Here is a 19,815-nt window from a genome sequence, read left to right as displayed (position 1 = left end):
TCAATGAAGCGATGGGTCCAATTGAGACCCATCAAAACGCGCACTCGTACCGGATAGATCCAATTCAGGGATCATATTTGGAGAAAAGCTGGTCCGAAACGGTACCCAACCGGCAGGCCACATCCTCTCTTCCATCACCGCAAAAGGGGAAACGAGTAAGGATCGATCAGCACGTTCAAGGAAACCGATCCTTGAGAAGAGGAAAAAAAATATTTGAAATCATCTAGATCGATGACAAATGGGTTAGGTGCTCGACATTGAGCCGAAAAAGGGCTTCCACGAGTCTCTGCTGCCATTGGGTTGTGATGTTCATAACGCGTACGGAACAGAGGATGGAAAACGGAAGCAGAATCCTGGCAGAAGTCGTCGGATTAACACTGAAAAATGGACCCTCGGTAGCTGCAGCTGTGTTCGCCAGCTACAAAGCATGGGCAGGCGTGCGAACAGACCAAAAGGAAGCTAAACATAATCGCGTACAAATTCGCAAAAATCGACCCTTTTCCGGACGATCTGCAACCGTTCCTTGTTCCGCTCGATTCCGTTGCTAGTGGCAGTTTTCGTTTCCGATTGCGCTACATGCCGTTTAGGATGCTCTTTCTCGCACAGCCTTTGCATCCGTGCAGCTGATTATGGTTCGGTCGTCTGCTGGAATGCCATGCGGGATGAATGCTGCGTCCCAGTGTGCCGCAATGTGCAATATGAGCTAGCCGTTCCAGCCCTTCCTGTTCTCAGCGGTGACAAAAAAACGAATCATTCATAAAACCGTCATGCAGTGGGGAGAAAAAGGAACACAAGTTCCTTGGGGTGGAAGGCAATCCCATACGTCAGGGGTTTGCATGTTTACGGGCGAATGGTGTCCTCAAGCAATGGTATGGCCGTATAGCATGCGACGTAATTGAAAAATATACGCCGAAAATAGGAATGAATTGCAATGCCAGAAAAGGAAAAAGGCCGGTAAAGGGATCATCAGTTCCGCTCGATGCAAGTCATTTTAAAAAATGCGCAAAATGCAAGTATCCTTCGTGCGTACGTTTCCCACAACGAGGATTCACTTTCACTGCAAACAAACGTTCGGTTTCACACCAAACCAGTTATTCGCACAGTGAAAGTGTATCGCTGACACGTGAATCCTAACCTTACCAACCAGCTGCGAAAGATTTGATTTGTGTTGTCTTCCTTTCTTTCTTTCCTGCTCCTATCACGGCCCGCGTTGCGTGGTCCGTCTCGCCGTGCGAATGTCCCGCTCCTGGCAGCACGTCTTGAAACCAGGAAGAAGGACAACAATCCCCGAGGACGAACGAGAAGCTCTAAGTCTCCCGTTATCCTCGCATCCCGGGGGAACTTTTTAGCATAATCTTCAGGAGTGTGACAGGGATCCAGATGGCCGCGAGGCCCGTGTCAGCTGGTCGGGAAGGAGATTGAAGATATTGAAGAAGAAGAAGACAGCCCACGGACGAAAGGATGAGATGATTTCTCTTCGCGATGCATACGAGGGGACGGTTAGGATTGGAGTCTTGCAAAAACTTCCGCGGACTGGATTATCCCCGAACGAAGCTCCGAATGTTAAGGACTCTCCGAGGACGATTTCTACTAACTTTACGGGATGAAGTAACAAGTGTCTTGATTTTCCCTGCGCGAAACAGTTCACGGTGGGTTTAGCATACCTGCTCTCTCTATCGCTCCCTCGATAGACCGTGTTCCGGCGTGGTTCTCTCACCCAGAGAGTGTCGCGGTCATGTTCACTCTCTCTCTCTATCTCTCTCGCCGTTGTTGGAACTGCTCGCGCGCGTTACAACCAAAGGGCGCGGAGGAGGGTGGCCCCGGTGGCCTGCAGCTGGCGGGCGCGGCGTAACTGACGAAGAGCAAAACGCAACACCCGGGAGGTCGCATCCGCTGAGCATGACGGTTCTCGCGTTCGAATCCGTCACCGTCGTTGGCAGCAGAAATCCGGTCCCCATCACAGTTCGGCTTCATCTCTCTCCGCGGACGACCGTCGGCGATCGGCGCTCGTAGCAACGTGCTTTCTCCGGCCAGACCGCGAATCGCGCGCGTGAAAAGCGAAGGTTTGAATTGGTCGTATCAACGATCCTTAGCGTTCTTATCACTCCGACACACGAGCTCTGCTAGTGCACACTGTTCCCGGCTGTCGCATACTACTAATACTGCTGCTGCTGCTGCTGCTGCTGTTGCTGCTACTGCAACTGCTGCTCGATCGAGTGATCTCTCGGTGGTAGGTGGCGTTTGTGTTTTGTTTTCGTGGGCAAGAGTGCGTGCTTTAGTGTCCGTGCCAGTGACTCTTAGTGTCCGTAAGTGCAATGCAGCGCGTAGTATTGGCTCCATGTCGAAGGAACACTACACACGATCGAAATCGGGCCGGTATTAAAACTGTAGCAACGTGCACAAAAACGACGATGTACCACAAACAGTGACGGACACAAACCGGGTGCCGATGTTCCGCTTTGAGATGTCATCTCCGCGCTCGGATGCCGCCAGTTCCCGCGGGTGCCGAATTGTTTACTTAAAAATAGCACCACCAGAAGGTTTGAAATGCGCCGCGTCACGACGGCACACCACGACGGTGGCTTGGGAGAACAAAATGTGTCGCTTCTCGGTCCTACCGCGGGCCCCGGAGAGTGAGGCCATTAACAATTGAATTAAAAAAATGACATATCCTGGCCTGGTCGACAAACGATCATAAACTTTCGCACGACCAAAACCGACGTTGCTTCTCTTCTCGAAACATTGAAGATGTGTGTCGCAAAAAAAAAGAACGTTTTAGTATTGGGGACCCACAAAAAATAACACAACAAAACGCCGAAGCACATTGGACCGGCGCGCGGTTAAATTAGCATGCTTTCAGCTGTCGCCTAAAGCCCAATAGTTCGATACCGTGCATATGAGCGGAATAAATTAAACCCCCCTCGAATGGTCGTCGGGCAGGAGTTCAAGCGCCCCAAAAAGCCCCACCCCATCTCGCCACGATCAGATGGATGGGTGGTTTCGATGTTTGCTTGGACAAAAGCGGTGTACCAGACAGGAATACGGAATGCGTGCTCGCTCCTCACTTGATGGGTTTTTATTAGAATCGAATGTTTGCGCGTCCGAGAAGATGGTGTTTCGATTGCTTGAAAAAATAAAACCAAACTCCACCTCTGAATAGAAGGAAGAAAAAAACTGCATCAACTCGTGTCGCGGTGCTGTACACAATTCGTGCCCACGCTACGCGATTGGAAAATTCTGGAATGTCGGTTTGACGGCGATGACGAAAACGAGATCGCGACCTCGTGTTTGGTCGCGACTCGCAAGCCGTTTTTAGCCGTATTGGTGGTATGGTGCGAGTTTTGTTTATCGAATCGGTGGCAGCGTGTTTTCCCGCCAGTTGGCTCGTTATCAAAAGGGTGCAGCATGTGGTGATAATGGAATTCTACACGGTTCTCATTATTATCGCACTGAATGCAAGCTAGGCTGCCGGGGCTTTGCAGTTATTGAAAAGATATGCACTTGATGCGATCTGTGATAAGCCTGTTACCAACGGTGACTGATCGACCGCCTAAAGCAGTCGATAAACGGCAGTACTTGGTTTGTACAATGATTAGGGTCAGTTGAGATCCAGATTGATGAGCCACCTAATGAGGATCCGATCGATCCTTGTTGACCCCTTCCGTGGAACACCTTTCAAAGCGCGTTATTTACGCATGCGTGTACTCCACGTGCACGGAACCGGTCTTTCAACTGGCCAGAGAATTTGCATCCCCTTCGTGGTGCACATTTAATTCATTAACTCATCGCAAGGCACGGGTGCCCTTTTAATGGGGCGTATCGTTTCGTATGCCAGAAACCCCTAGCAACACCATTCCGGTATGTCACGATTTCCGCACGTTCCGGTGTGAGACGCGTGCTATGGTACGGACACGAGAAACGTCCGATCTACACGACTGCAACAATGTCACGCTGGCGGATGCGGTACATGGGGTAAATATTGCTACTTATTGTTTGTCCCTCTTGGGTACTTGGGTGGCGTTTTTCACCGTCAACCTGGTGTTGACGCCGCTCAGGCACGTTGCTTGTGCTGGACAAAAAAAACTTATCCCCGATTTTTGTGAGTGTGTGTGAAACGCGATCAAGTTACGCAACGGACGACGAATGAAGCGGGGAAGCAAAAATTTAAATAGCCGGATCGCGCACCCCATTGTGGGGGTTGTGTGATCGTGTTTCCCAGCTGTAATCAGCTTCACGCTGCTGGCTGCTGGTGACGGTGGGACGAATCTCTCGCTTGAGAGGTCATAAAATTCGTTCTAACGATCGCGCCACGGTTCACGGTGACGTTTTCGGGAGAAATTTCGCGTCTCGATCGCCGGCCGGAGTTTTAGGTCAACATGCGGGGGCACGCGGTTTTTCGTGCTTGACTTGAGAGACAAAAATAGAGTGTTTCGCCGAAAATTGTCTTCTGCTAGACGGGCGCTGAGGTTACGGATGATTCTACGGTCGGCGCAAAGCCGGGGATATAAATCATGCCCAATGTTTCTCGCGCTCCTAGGGGCAGGAAATGTACATTGGCACCCATTGGGGAGGATCTCTTCGTTAAGCGTGGAGTTGAATCCGCGCTACGGTAGAGTTTGCACAGCGAGAGTTTGCGAAAGAAAAAGAGACACAGTGTGACCTAAATAACGCATATGAACCCCTCGAGGCGATCACCCTTAGCCCGGAAAGTGTGGTGTTGTTTTTACGCTAAATTCAAGATCAACTCCAGCAACCAACGCTGGAACTGATGGCAATCTGGCGTCTTGGCCGCCACTTCAGGGTCCACGGAGGAAGGTCAGGTTGAACGGCTGATCAAACGCACCCTGCACGTGTTTCCGGTCACAGACTGGCCCGGGATCAGGTTTTTGCTTCTGGCACAAGCCTACGTCAGTCTCTACCATAATTTCCATAATCTGAACGTGGGATTTCTTGGTAAGCCCGGTACTGTCGATTTGTGGGAAGCTCGTCATATTGGCGATTAATCATGGCTTCCGCATCGAGTTGCAAATTTACTGCATCATGTGCACATACTCCCACACACAGACACGTGTGCACTGATTGAATGCAGCTTCCATTTATGAAGCCCAATGTGAGGTCATTTGAGAGGGGCGAAAGTATGTGACACACGCGACGACAGTTGGAAATTTTCCGATGCATCCGATCGTGTTTCCGTATTACATTACTGCGCCTTTTGTACAGGCGGCTATAACGACGCCATCGTTGTTTAAAATATACAAAAGCATCATCCACATTAACCGCCGCAAGGAAGGACGGAGAGTGGGTGGGCGAATGGCGGGGAATGGGTATGCAAATGTACCACCCACTGTTCTCCCAGTGTCAGCGTTTAATGTGCTAACGGGAATAGCTTACGAAGGGGTGTTTTAATGTGAGGTGTACCATCAATAGAGAGCATAAGCATACTGTTTCTAACGGTGGTAGAAGTATCTAAACATCGCACCCGTGTGTGTTGTTAACTTAAATATAACCCCAGTTCCCATCGTTTGGTGTACGTGAGCAAGAAAAATGAATTATTTCTTAAAATATGAACATGTGTGAGGACATTCGCGAGCAAGATGAGTTTTTTGTCTTTTGTAGCTTTAGAAAAGACAATTTTATTACTATAATATCGTCTGCAATTAGTTGCGGTGCTAAATGGATTCATACTACAGTTTTGAACCATTTGGTAATCAGAAAAAGTTGAATATATTACTCATTTCAAAACACACGCATGAATCATGCCAGTCAAAATGTAGATCAAAAACAGCTAGCTGAAAAACGGCTCAACGGCAAAACAAATTACCGAATCGTCACGCGTTGTTTTGCCATCCTTTTGTATGTAGGGAAATGAGCGAGGCAAATATAACTTTTGCAAAACAACGGTGAAGCAAAGGAAAACTCTCTCCTGGAAATGGAAATATAATGGGTTTTTGCGTGATTTTTTCGTTTGTTTTGCTCCACCACATTGTTATTCCATCATCCGGGATGCAATGGACCTGGGTCAATTCCCCGAAACGCTGCTGCAAAACCCTCTCATGGGAATGCAAATTCGCTCCGACCATCCATTACAACACCTAACTTGGGATTCAAACCCGCCTGCCATATGCTCGCTACTCGTTCACGTTGACCTACATATTTGTAGGAGCCATCCTTATCAATTTCGTAGTCATCGGGTATTTTTTTCTTATTCACTTTCCTCAATGAGCGTTTCTAGGATTGAAGCACACTCCCCAAGGATAGGTCAAATTCGACACGGTGCGTCAATAATCTAGATGTACGCCGTTGCCGTTCCGCTTGTTGAATTGGGCTTTGTTTAGGCTGGGTTTTTAGAAACACAGTGAGTTCCGCATTTAGCTTACGTCTAGACGGAACTGTGAATGTGTATTTTGTAAAAAAAAACAATTTTTATATGTTGTTGGTGCTAAATGTTAACCATCGACACAGTCCTCCCTTCTTCTTTATCTACTAAATGTGCAGTTTATTTGAAAAAAATGTTTGATCTGTACACTCGGTGATGGGAAAACTTTACACCAACCAGTCAGGTTTCTGCGCGTAACCTGGCACTTGAAGACACAAGCGAATACGGACGACGAACGAGACACTCTCGATACCGGCCTAGCAACAAGTGGGCGCCCATCTTTGGCGTTTGCAATGTTTACTTCGTAATCAATTCTCGATTAGGAACTCTTAGCCCTCCACCCGTACCGGGCCACCGTGCCAACGTGTTTACGTGCCACGGGAAGGAAAAATGCACCAAGAGCTTTCCTTGTAGAATACCCGAAGCGCTAGCCCGTAGAGAGCGAGAAGTTCGATGCAAATTGATTCGCAAAAAATAAAAACAAAATGAAGCAGAGTTTCACTCCGTTGTCACACAATCTTCCCTTACTCACTCTGCTTTCGGACGAACCGATAATTATGCCAAACACGTCATCACGTGCCATGTGCAATATCATCGCACGCGTCTTCTCGAGTGGACCCTCCCACGAATGCACACGTCACGTCTCTCGCATGTCGATGAATTGGCCACATCCTGCATCTGGTTGTGGCTGAGCAGCCCATCTTCGACGTTTGCCAGGTTTGGGAGCCTTGAGTCTCCTCTCCAAGATCGGTCTATCGATGTTCACAAAGCACTCGGTTGTGCGGTTTGCAGGCAAATCAAGCGGTCACTTTATTGCAACGGGGGGGAGTGGGCACGTGGGGACAAGGGGACATGCAAATCGGCACTCGTGAAATGGTGTTAATGAATGTGCACACATTAAGCGGCATAAAATGCATCGGCATGTGATGCTTGTTCAGAAAGCTGCGTTTCTCGAGTGGAGCGGGATCTCTTGTGGGTCCTTCACGTAGCTTTGACCTGGACGAAACAGGACGAGCAGAAGCACAGGAGCGTTACCTCGATTAGAATGCGGTTTTTGGCCCTCAAACTGGCCCCGAAACATCGATTGGAAATGGGATTTTATTTATATCCCCGAGCATCTGTGCAACCGCCCGAGTTGCAACGATCAGAGGAAAATTAATTCATTTAACCACATGAGATGAACCCGGGCGAAGAAGAAACGTTATGCTTGCTGCACGAGGCGCATTCAACCGGCTATAAATAGCGAATGCAATTTCATGGAACAAAACGACGAGTAGCGTAATATTTCTGAACGTCATAAACACCGACACGCTCTTGTGTTTTGCCAAAATGGTCCCGCAGCACTACCGGTGGCAAAGGCCAAAGAACATAGGTGTTCATCCTCGAGGATGGGACCTTCGCAAGTTCCGGCCAAGCTAAAAATCTACCGCTCGCGAAAGAGTTACTGCATGGGGCGGAAAATTGAACGGCTCGGTTGTACCGATCCAGGAACAGGATCATTGCCAAATTTGCCCAGTAATGTGTGTAGTGTATGTTTTTCCCACCGGGCATTCCCACCCACATAAGCCATAAGTTAGAGCAACAATTTTTGACAGACCTGCCAAATAAACGGTGGTTTTATTGGCCATAAAATTGGCCCAGCGGAAAACTCTTCCCGCTTTATTGAGACGCGTTAAATCTAAACGCTCAATTATTCATTCGTAGAAGCAACATAGCGAACGGAAGGGGCGCACATCGGTTTTGAGGCTCGAAGACGAGCGAGGGTTGAGTGATACGAGGGTGGAGATGCTTCTAACAGGGCCAATGAAAAAGGTTACAGTGAATCAATCACCCGGCAGCAGAGCAACATGACACCATCATATGAGATGCCGTCATCGTTGTCGGTTGCATTTTTTTATGCAATGTACTGCTTGTAGATTGGCTGTAGATTGCATCACACACACGCACATACACACACGCACGCCGTCATGTCGTGTGATCTTGGGTGCAGAAAAATGTCGATCATACGATTTGGAGGTGCGAAATTGGTGACATCGGTCATGCTTCACCCGGGAGATATTTTTAGGCAAGAGATGCGATGCTTCCGACGTGCAAGAGAGTTTCCAACATTCACCAAATGGGGCGAAAGGATTTTTTTTTGCGAACGGATGTGTTTTTTGGAAACCGTGGTTTTCAGAAAAAAATCTGCAAAGCGGCGTTTTTTTTCTATTTATATGCCACCCGAAGATAAGTGGAAATGTGAGCTCATACAAACCTCATGAAATTAGATGTGACACAATCGTGTTCTAAACTCTAAACACAGCTGTCGTCGACTTTATTTGCGATCCATTAAATCGGTGTCGGACATTTTTGGCAAGCTGCGATGAGAAGCTACCGGGCTCTCGTACTCCTTCACTCCACTCACTGTGAAGGTGAATTACTGAATGAAAAGAATTTGTTTGCCAATGTTAATGCCTCGGCGGATAAAGTTTCCATTTTCACCCGTTCGTTCGTGGAAAATGTAATTCCCTGGGTTTGAAAATGCTTCATCGTTAGCTTATTTTCGTTAGAGAGATTCATTCGCACAATACCTGGGTATTATAGTGTGGCAAATTTTCACATTTTCCGTAATCTCTTATTCCAACTCGTGCGATTGGAATTTCTAAGGTATCATTCCCATTTTGGTGGCGCATTCCCACCAGTCTGACGAATTGCTTAAATTTGCATGCACATTCGAAGGTACTTTAAATTAATTCATTATCGTATCTCTAAAAGGGCAGCTTCACACCATATCCCGTTTTGGCGCGTCCACCTGTTGCTTCCGGCTGGTAATCGTGCGCTTTCTTGCCTTTTCCTCCGTGCCTTTAAGACAGCCGATCGAGGCCATAAACACACCGTCCAAGGTCCTCCCCCCGGGGGCATTAATTGTCCTCGCATTGCACGTAATTACGCACTCACCGTCTTTTTGCATCAAATTTTAATCAACCCAGTGGATGGAGATGAATAAACTCCAATTCATCGCGCACAATGAGGTCAACCGTGAACACTCTTTCTCGCTCGCTTCTCGGCGTATTTGCGGACCAGTCGTAATCCGTCAGATGGTTCCATCCCGTGCACTTTGTTGCTCATCAATTGGCGAATGGCCCATCAAAATCAGCGCATCTTTCCTTCGCAAAGACATTCCTGTTCCTCGTCGCGCGCTTTTGGGAAACGGCCAACGGCCTTTACCGTGGTCCAAGCCGGTGCGTCCGAAGGAAGGAAATTAAATGAATCAACGAATCGCGTTCGGTGTCTCCCCCGGCTCTTGGTTCACCCTTCCACCAGCGATGCTCCACGCGAGCCGTGTATAAATTGTTCATAATGCGTCCTTCGGAAGGCTTACCATCGTTGTCTTCGTTACCTATCCGTTGACAAATGATTATAACCGCTCGATGATAACAACCCCAGGATCATACAGGAGCGGGTGGGGAAAACAATACCGCACGGTGTGCTTCATTTCTTTTTCACCGAAGGTTCCAGCCGCAAAGCATGGCCTGCTAGCTAGCTGCCTAGTTGTGCTATTTTTACCGACGCAAGTTCATTCTCTACTGTCTCGAGCAAAATTTTCTTTTCAGTCAATGTGGATCCGAGCAATGATAGTTCAGTAAGACGGGTTTAATTTGATTTGTCTTCCTCCACAATGGCGGAAAATTTATTTTTCTTTTCCGATTTTTCCGGGCTTTTAGCTCTTTTCACTGGCATCGGCAGTACGCGCAAATCATGGGGTCTGTCTCTGTGCGGAAAACATACGGATTTGTTCTATAAATAATGATGGAAAACATATTTTAATTCTTCTACGTCGGGGAAGAGGTATTTGAAAAATTCTCAGTGAAAACAGTACAAACAGCATGCAAACTCAAATGTTATAGCTATAGAGGGAAACAATTTTTAAAGCAGGAGTTTTAATTTGCTGCTCGGAAGTTCCATCAACTGCTTTTTGGTTTAATTTGATGGTAATAGCAAACAAATGAGCCAATTGGGCCATTGCTGCTCAGCTCACACGGCACATTGGGATAAGACGAAAATCTGAATGCAAATAAAAATCAATTAAAAACTTTGCTCTCGCTTTATGTGAGTTTTCCGTTTGTCTTGCTATTACTCCACAACAATACGACATAAATGAAACGAAGAATATAGAGTATATAGAATAGACGAAGAATAGCGAGCAGGTATTTTAAGAGCCATTCATGAACCGGACACGAGAATCTTATCGCATCAAGCGGTAATTGAATGCTGTCGGTGGCTGGAAATTTCAAATTACTTATCACCGAATACCATTGCGCACATTCTCGACCGTTTTCCCTGCACCGGCGACGGTGCCATTTGCACGGTTTTGCGAAACCGATTTCCTATTACGTTGTTATGCGCCCCAAACACTACATCTCTGGCGGAAAAGCAAATTAGAAATAAAATAAATCAACAATAATCGAAGCCGAGCGAAGAAAAGCGATTGCCTTCCGGTGGTAGTCTCTTCGGATCGAAGTAAGCGCAGCATTTTCTGCTACCGAGCATCGCTATGACTACGCCATGTGACCTAAATCAAGGTTGAAGAATGCCCGTATTGTTATCGTGTTTTTTTTGTCTATTGAATGTATAATATTTCAGAATGTTTTTCCGCTTATCAATGCCTATTTGCTGGACTGAAAGCTACAGCCTCTGGGTAACGATTTGAGTTTCCAAGTAAAACAAAATGTATCCTATTTCAATACAATTAATATGCACACCTCGCTATAAGCACTCAAGCAACAGTTGCTAATGTTTCGTGCACCCAGGGAAAACCCCCGGTGAAGCAAAACGTTTATGCGCGATTACCACCTGTTGAATGAGCTGCTCCGCAAAATGACGACACTTCGTTGAAAAGTCCGACCCGCTTAGACGTGCGCCAAAAGAAGGTCCATGTGGTGTTTTAATTGGTAGAGCCGGTGTAGAGTCGGAGCTTGCCAAACCTACTTGCTTCGTTAGTCGGCTAGAGGGAAAAAACTGTTGGCTAGAATAAGAGGAAGCGTGTTCACCCATGCAGCATCCATCTTGAGATCTCACTTGCACCTGGCAGCTACGAAACTGCAATGAATTCTTCCACGCTTGTTGAGGAAAATAATTGATACCGGCCGCACCTTGTTGACATAAGTATGGTATGCGTTGAAGAGCATCTTGAAGTTGGTGGTTTCCATTAGCGCCACGTTAATGCGGCTGGAAGGCGTTAATAGCCCGGACGTTTGGGTAGGTCAAACATAAGCTGACTTCATGGCACGAGAGCGCTCGGCTTGGGAAATTAGATGTTCGCGTGTTCATTCGCACATCAAAAAGCGGGCAAATAATTCACTTTTCATCACACGAGCGCAATCTTTTCGCTCCCCATGGTGCGGCTCGACAATCCTGGATGATTTGCGTGGGAGCAGAACCCTAGAAAAAGGTCGCTCAAATTTTACCACTTCAAAGCGTATTGTTTGCCGCGGAAAGGACGAACATACCTTTCGGTTCCACTTGTCTTGAATTATGTCTTGTTTTGTAAGCAATTTTTTCCCCTCCCTGTCTGCTCTCTTTCTTACCTACGCTAACCGGCCGTGAAAAATGCCGCACAAAATGCGTGTCGCCCATTTCTAATTTTGATCCCCTTTTTTGCTTCGTTGATCGCTTTCTCTCGAAATGACGATGGTTCCGCTAAGGGTTGAGCGGCCCGGCCCTTCTTGGGTTGAACTTCACTGGGCTTCACCACAGGGCGGGGGTGAAAGGGGCGGAGTACGGGTGTGCTCGGCATATTTCAAGGATTTATCATTTCTCGACCGAATGATGGGCGCGCTATTTGCCCGCCCCGGTGGCCGCAATCGCTCCCCGTAAAGGGCGAACGAAACGTGCCGCTGCCGTTTCTGCGTTTGGCGCGCCAGCACTGGAAGCTATTTCAATTCAATGAAGGATAAATCGCATTTCCGTCAAAATTCAACCCTCCGTCAGCTATTCATTCTCGTCACTTCCCTCCGGTTATGGTGAGGGCGCAGTGGAAATGAAAGGGAAACGGGGGCCGGCCCCCACACTTGCCGCTTTATATTTTCCTTTTGGAATCCGTACCCCCACCCCCCCCCCCACCACTTGCTTCCCTTTGCCACCACACCTTCGGGAGTTTATTTACCGCGCAAAATCTGATTCTTCGGTAAACGACGTCGAACAAGAAGGAAAATGGGCATATACACGCACACAAAAGGGGCACTCCAAATCTGTCGCACGTAGAACGGGGAAGCTCTATGCGCCTTGTGACGCGCTCTGTGTGCATAGGAAGTTGACTGTGCGTACCGTAATTCGGAACCGGAGCAGGAAGAAATTCCCAAGGATTGTGCGACAGGACGCGTCCTGGTGGTGGCAGTGACGAGAACGAGGACGAGGACGACGACGGTAAATCTAATTTTCTCCCAAAAAGATTGACTGCGCGCTATCCTCACTTCAACCCAGCCCCCCCCCCTCCCCCCTGGCCACTTTTACCAACACTGGCTCGAGTCCTTGTTTTACTCATTGCTTCGCATCGCGTTCATCAAACCATCAGTCAAGCGGGCTGCGCCATATGAGGGGTTGGGTTTTTCTTCGAATCTCGGTACCGGGACGGACCCGCCGAAAGCTCATAATTTCACGACGAAAAGAATCCACCTCCAGAGCCCGCCGTTGTCCAGCCCGCGCGGGCCCAGGACACCCTCGGATTGGGATTAATTTTATTTTCACCGCTCGTTGCTCGCTGCTCGGCGGGAGTTATGATTTCTTTTGGTAATCTGTGAACCTTCCGAAGGGCCGTTGGTGATGGGTCGCCATGGCAACGTGGTGGCATCGGGATCAACGCAATCAACGGTTACCGACTTCAGCGGCTCGGACCAACCGGAGCGGTCGCCAGAATCGAAGCAAAAACGGTTATTTAGTGGAAAAGGCCGCACCCGTACGCGCTTGGCTACTGATGATCAACTTCCGTTTGTGAGTGGGCAACATTTTGCTCCCAACTCCCTGCATCGGCCCACTGCGGGAACAAAAGGACAAAGACCTAGCGAACCGCCCCCTTTGGTCGGGACGTTTGCGAGCTCGTCCTTTATCGTCTCGTCACAGGACCAAGCGTGGTTTGGTGTTTGCGACCACCAACGGGCTCCGATGCCACCCACACCGAGTATGGTGAAACGATTCAGTGCTTTCCGCTCGGTGAGCTCCGATACAAGAGGATTAGCTGCACGTTGCGCCCAAATAAGCAGGTCGAGAGCAGCCGCTACGTCCTGACGCAATCCCCTCACACAGGACACACTTTCCCGAGTGCGGTTCGATGCATGCATGAAGGACGTACGTATCATTATGACGCGTTCCACAGGACGCTCGCGTACTGTTCCCCGAAACCCTGTGACAAAACCTTTGATTTCGACCCGACTCGCTTCCGCCAACAGTGGCTTTCCGTGTTCACGGTATCGTGTTACAGATTTTGCCGTTTTCAACGTGGCATGGCGGGATAAAAAAAAAAGAGCAAACGGAAAGGACGAGCACATGTTGACTCAACATGTTTTAGCGCGTACTTTTTCCATATGGAAACTGCAACAAAATAATGCCACCCAAGGCTAGAGGATCTAATATGGGGAAACTGAACTGGTACGAAAAGCGATACAAGTTCGCGTTGTTATATGTTTAACGTTTTTTGTTTGTTTGTTTGAATCATCGCACTCACGTGCTTTAGGGGTTTATTTCAGCTGATCCTCAATCGATCTGTGCCGCGAGAGAACGATGGGAACGAACACAAAATGCGACCAGTTATAAGTGCGTTGTTTTGCAGCGTTAGAACAGAAAGCATCGCTTGAAACCGTAACAAGCCCTAATGGTAACTGCTGCTCACCGGAGCCTGCAGCTGCTGGGCTGCTGGATTTAGTAATGATGTCAAGTGCGCATTATAACAATGGCTTCTTTGCTTCAGCGTCATCAATCTACGTGCGAGCCGGGTGGAAATGCATCCGAACACATGCTCAAATGAACAGCGGTTGCAACAAACAAGCTCACCAAACAAACACGACACGAGCGGCTCGCCAAGAGTCCTAGGTCACGGCAAATGGTCATATTTTCCAGGCGCAATCGATCCGGCGATGATAAACGTCGACTTTCTTGGTACGAGATGAGATCATTTCGCGCCGGCTTTTACATCTGTTCGGTTTGATGTGCATGCTGGGGCCACTATCGGGCCATCGTTGTTGCAGTGTTTTTACATTTCTCACCGACTTTCGCAGACGGTTATAAATTGCCATTTAGCCGCGAACGGACCGACATGTTGATAATTGATAGAATCAACTCACTGACAACACTTAACACATCCGACGGTCACCGTCTGAGTGATGTATGGCCGGTTATGGGGTGTCTATCGGAGAGGGTGCATAGTTCGCGATGGTCAAGTTCATACCAACGGCGAGTGATAGTCTTCGGTCGGTCATGGCCAGCGTGTTTGATTTTGTTTTTTTCGATTTACGGCTTATCAATGGATGTAATCACTCGTAAGTGATTTATTTTTCATTTCCCTGCCCGAAAGGAAGAAATCTCATGCACTGAAGCCATTAATTTGTACTACTTAGTGGGAAATCACGCCTCGCGACACCAATTAGGACGTTGATAACGAACAGGTTCATCTCGAGCGAAATGAGCCGCGTGTTTGCTGTCGTATCGAACGAAACGTATTATCTTTTAAGTGTTCTTCTAACAATACCGGGTATCAGTACGTATGTGTCGTGATTTTCTCAATCCGTTGAAAAGGCTTACTTGGCTAATTGAACATTTAAAATCGATTGATATTTCCTTTAAAAGTATGCTTTTTGTTTTCCTCGTCTTGTTATCTTGCTGACAACTATTGTAGCCTCACTTTCTTGTTGCTTTTCCCTTTGCTTTTCAAGCCTCAGGAAACCAATGTTCGGATTACAATGGAATAACGGTGTAGCTTATGGGAATGATAAACTGTTTATGCGTCTGGTGAAAATCAACGAAACTGAACGATGTAATTTAAAAGCCTCATTCCATCCGATCTCGCTTCTATGTACATCGCTAAGCATTAGCTCCACAATCGACATCATCTTGGCTGGAAGCCGTTGCGAGAAGACATAATAGTGATGTCTGTTTTATTAATAGGATCCCCCAAGCGCCACCTAAGCATTAGTGCCAGCATTTGCTGCCATAATTTATAAAGGTTTTTCAGAGTGGACTTTTCTATCTGCCGAGCCACGCGATAATAGACGCGATTGTTGTCGTTTTATCTTTCTCTCCCAGCCGGTGGTCGTCAACGCGATGATGCAATTAATCTTGGCTGGTCACAAGACTTATCTTTATTTTGCTACACTCAGCCACAAAAAGCCTCAAGGTTTTGTTTGTCCACGGAAGAGGAAGCATAATGACACCCTTCCATGCGCATTTCGCACTCTAAAGAGCAACCTTAACGAAATCAGGGTGGCATGAGCAAATCTTGGAATAAGGTGTTGGCAGATTTACATCTTTGTGCTTGTTAACATAAATGTTTACGTGTAGAGATGCAACCTGATATACCCTGCTTCGAGCAGAAAATGGCAACGCCTTGGAATGGAGCTCCTAAACTGAAAATATCCTTGAATGCTTGTGTTGCATTTGTCTCGTTTTGGTTCGTACCTTTGCAGATTCACTTCCGGCAAGGACTGAGCACCTCAGGAGCACCTCGCTAGGAGTCCCGTAGCCAGTTACCAAATACGTACCATGTCGAACTCGTACGCGACTGCAGGTGCACGGCCAACGTCACGATGGAAGCGGTTCGTGAAATCGAATCTGCTCACCTTCCTGACCGTGGTAGGCGTGTTTGGTGGTACTGCGCTCGGACTCCTGCTGAAAAATTCGGAAGAACCCTGGACACAGCGTGAGGTGATGTATATCCAGTATCCGGGCGATCTGTTCTTACGGTAGGGTTCTAATCTTATCCACCATCAACCACGCGTTGACGGTTAGGATGCTTCCAGTTCTAGACCGCAAAGAAAAGCATTAACCAACGTGCGTCTTTTTCCCACTTTTCGTCAGAATGCTCAAATGTCTAATCGTTCCGCTGCTCGTTTCGTCAATCACCAGTGCGATTGGTTCACTGGATTTGAGCATGTCGAAAAAGATCGCCTTCCGTGCGATCATCTACTACTTCACTACGACAGTTTGTGCTGTCGTGCTTGGTATTATTTTGGTCACTACTATTCGACCTGGAGCGGGCCGTGAAGTAACCACCGTTGGTAAAGCTACCACACGACAAGTACTCACTGCTGACACACTGCTGGATCTAGTGAGGTGCGTATTTCAAAGACGAAAGCGGGTTAGGAATCCAAATGTATTCTTTATTCGACATCTCTTTACAGAAATCTCTTCCCACCAAACATCATCCAAGCCACGATGTTCCAAGTAAGTGATCAGTCAGTACAATGTAATCATCGGAGTTACCGTAATTAACGCGATCTCATGTTCTTTCTTACAGTTCCGAACCATCCTTGTCCCTCCAGCAAATGCTACCGGCGGTAAGTATGGATTGGGTTTCTGCGAATCGAATTTCAGCGGAAGGGTGATCCTACCGCATCCAGCATTGTAGTTGCTATCCCTTCAAATACTAATTGAAGTGCAATCGGAGAGCGCGGGGACTTCGCACCGGAAACGCATGCGAGCCGCAATTTCCACGCTCCCTGGATAGAATAAATAACAACGATGGGGTGGATCAACTTCGACAAAAATAAAAAAAAGAACCGGCCAGCAGGAAACTCTCACGAAGCGGCGAAAAGCCGACATGGAAGCCGGGTAGGGTTTCTAATCACTACACACCACCTCTGCGGGAGTGAGTAAATTGCGGAAGCGCTCACTTGTACCGTCATATCAATTTTAGGGCAATATACGCGTGACAACATGCCACGAACGTGGACCACCGATGCTACGGCCGGTGTGGTCGTGAGGAACAGTCGGGAGGCCCCATTAATATCAATTGATAGTGACCTTTGAAAGAAACTCAAAACCAGAATTAACGCTTCATTAACAACTTCAATGTAGATGCGACTAGAATTTGGTGCATTTGGAGTCTGTAATTAAAATACGGTTGGAATAGGCACTGATGGTATCCGTTTATGTTTGCTGACTTTTTCTCCCAAAACAGTACCCTTGACGCAGTACAAAATTACATCCGAGTTTACTGAAGGGACCAACGTACTAGGCTTGGTCATGTTCAGTGTCGTCCTCGGGACGTGCATAGGCAAGATGCGCGAGAAGGGTAAGCCCTTGTTGGGGCTGTTTGAAACGCTCAGCGAAGCCATGATGATCATCACGTCGTGGGTTATCTGGATCTCTCCGATCGGTGTACTCTTTCTGGTTGCGGCCAAACTGCTCGAGATGGCTTCGTTTGTCGAAGTTCTGGGACAGTTGGGCTGGTACTTTATGACTGTGATGCTGGGACTGGTTCTGCATGGCTTCGGTAAGATGGACACGCCGAACCCAAAGTATCAGATAGCAAGCTAATCTGTTCGCGCGATTGTTTAGGCACAATTTCAGTAATATTCTTCCTGACCACGCGAAAAATTGCGTTCCCGTACATTGGTAAAATGAGCCAGGTATTGGCAACTGCATTCGGCACTGGATCCAGCTCGGCTACGATGCCAATCACTATTCGCTGCCTGGACAACATGGGTATTGATCCACGTGTGACCCGGTTCGTTATTCCCGTTGGTGCTACAATCAACATGGACGGTACTGCACTTTACGAGGCTGTTGCTGCCCTCTTCATTGCTCAGCTTCGTAATATTCATCTTACCTTTGGTCATATTGTTGCTGTGAGGTATGATACAAATTATACATTCGTCGTTGTTAGTACCAGTTGAATTTTGAACCGTATTGTTTGATTTGAATCTTTCCACAGTGTGACTGCAACAGCTGCCTCCATCGGTGCGGCTGGAATCCCGCAAGCTGGACTTATTACGATGGTCATGGTGCTGGACACCGTAGGGTTGCCTGCCGAGGACGTGACCATCATTATTGCTGTCGATTGGTTGCTGTGAGTATTCAGAACAAGCAAAGACATTTTGACGATCCAATAATGTGGCATGTTTTTGCATATCCTATTAGCGATCGATTCCGCACGACAATCAACGTGATGTGCGACGCACTGGGAACGATTCTAGTGAACTCCCTATCGAAGAAGGATTTGTCCGGCGACGCCAATGGCCATGTATGATGCGAACATAATCGATTAGCCAGATGACCACGTAGTTAATACTAATCAATGTCCACTCTCTCTTGCAGCTGGAACTGGCAGAACCACACGAGCTAGTGGAGCTACGGCCAGATCAAAAAGAATAAAGGTGTTCCCTTGAATGGATCGTCCTTGGACCGTCGACATACCATCAACCTTTTCACTTCACCCATCGATTTTAACACGTGCTTCATTGTTGATCCGGAAGTCGCTGTCGACGCACGTGGACGATTGTGTGTCAGTCTTGTGCGTAATGGTCGCCTAAATGGACGGCTTATTGTTTTCGGACGACGGACAAAAGCAATTTCGTTAAATTCCATCCGGGAAGTGGTTATTTGCACAACCATGAAAATCTTTCTGGATAAATTCAATGCTAGGCTGGCTGGAATGCTCAACATCATGCGTCTTTTTTTTGTGAAACCGAGTGAACACTGCCTGCTCACCAGTTCAGCATAGCCAGTAACGGAATCGAATCGTCCCAGCCTGCCATCACACGATTGAACTAGACAATAGCCAACAGTTGTATACACATGTTGTGAAAAAATGCACATCGTTCGAACGAAAATTATTTCTTGATAGTTTATCCATAATTCGTCGTTAGAGTAAGCTACAAAACCAGTATCTATGTAAGCGTACAGAACAGGTGCGTATGAGGATGATCTAACGTGATCCAACATACACGCATTATAGACAAAAGACCAGGTCTCATAGGCCAGGATACAGATATACGGAAAGATATTTTGGCGGGGTTACGAGTCGATACGATCCAACAATACAGTTGCAGGAGTGTAGAAATTTCTCGACTCATCCCAGCCTAGATGTTATATTTATCATATCATACAGATGTGTACAACCCATTAGACGATCTTGATGTCAATCCTGCTTTAATGAATTAAGCAGCGTTACCATTTCGATGCACAACAATGATGGAATTGTTCCGTGCTTAATGAAGAGGTTCCCAACTTCATTTTCCCGTTTTTTGTGTGAGTTTATCAAACTTGTTGTTATGATGACTTTATCTTGAAACAAATTATTTTCTTTGCTCTCGGTTACATCTGCGCATCAAATCCGTAGTAATAGCACTGTAGGAGGTACGAATTTAATGTATTTGGAAGGCTCTTTGGGGTGGACACCGCGTGAGCAAAAGTTTTTGTATATTTAAAAATACTTACAAATATATTTTAATGGTTTACCTTTTGTATCA

General features: G+C 47.2%; 1 protein-coding gene across 1 annotated transcript; it reads left to right on the top strand.

Moving 5' to 3' along the window:
• Positions 1-2,147: 2,147 nt before the first annotated feature.
• Positions 2,148-19,803, top strand: LOC128725680 (excitatory amino acid transporter 3). Its single transcript, XM_053819442.1, has 10 exons — positions 2,148-2,230; positions 16,030-16,305; positions 16,421-16,675; positions 16,744-16,786; positions 16,860-16,899; positions 17,523-17,837; positions 17,903-18,197; positions 18,279-18,413; positions 18,485-18,587; positions 18,662-19,803. The coding sequence occupies exons 2-10, from the start codon at positions 16,106-16,108 to the stop codon at positions 18,716-18,718; spliced, it is 1,443 nt and encodes a 480-aa protein (XP_053675417.1). The 5' UTR covers positions 2,148-2,230; positions 16,030-16,105; the 3' UTR covers positions 18,719-19,803.
• The last annotated feature ends 12 nt before the right edge of the window (positions 19,804-19,815 follow it).

The sequence above is a fragment of the Anopheles nili genome, chromosome 3 (genome assembly GCF_943737925.1).
Source record: "Anopheles nili chromosome 3, idAnoNiliSN_F5_01, whole genome shotgun sequence".
In the NCBI taxonomy this organism is placed as follows: domain Eukaryota; kingdom Metazoa; phylum Arthropoda; class Insecta; order Diptera; family Culicidae; genus Anopheles; species Anopheles nili.
Note: the sequence above shows the minus strand (reverse complement) of the source record. Positions and strands in the feature narration are given on the sequence as shown.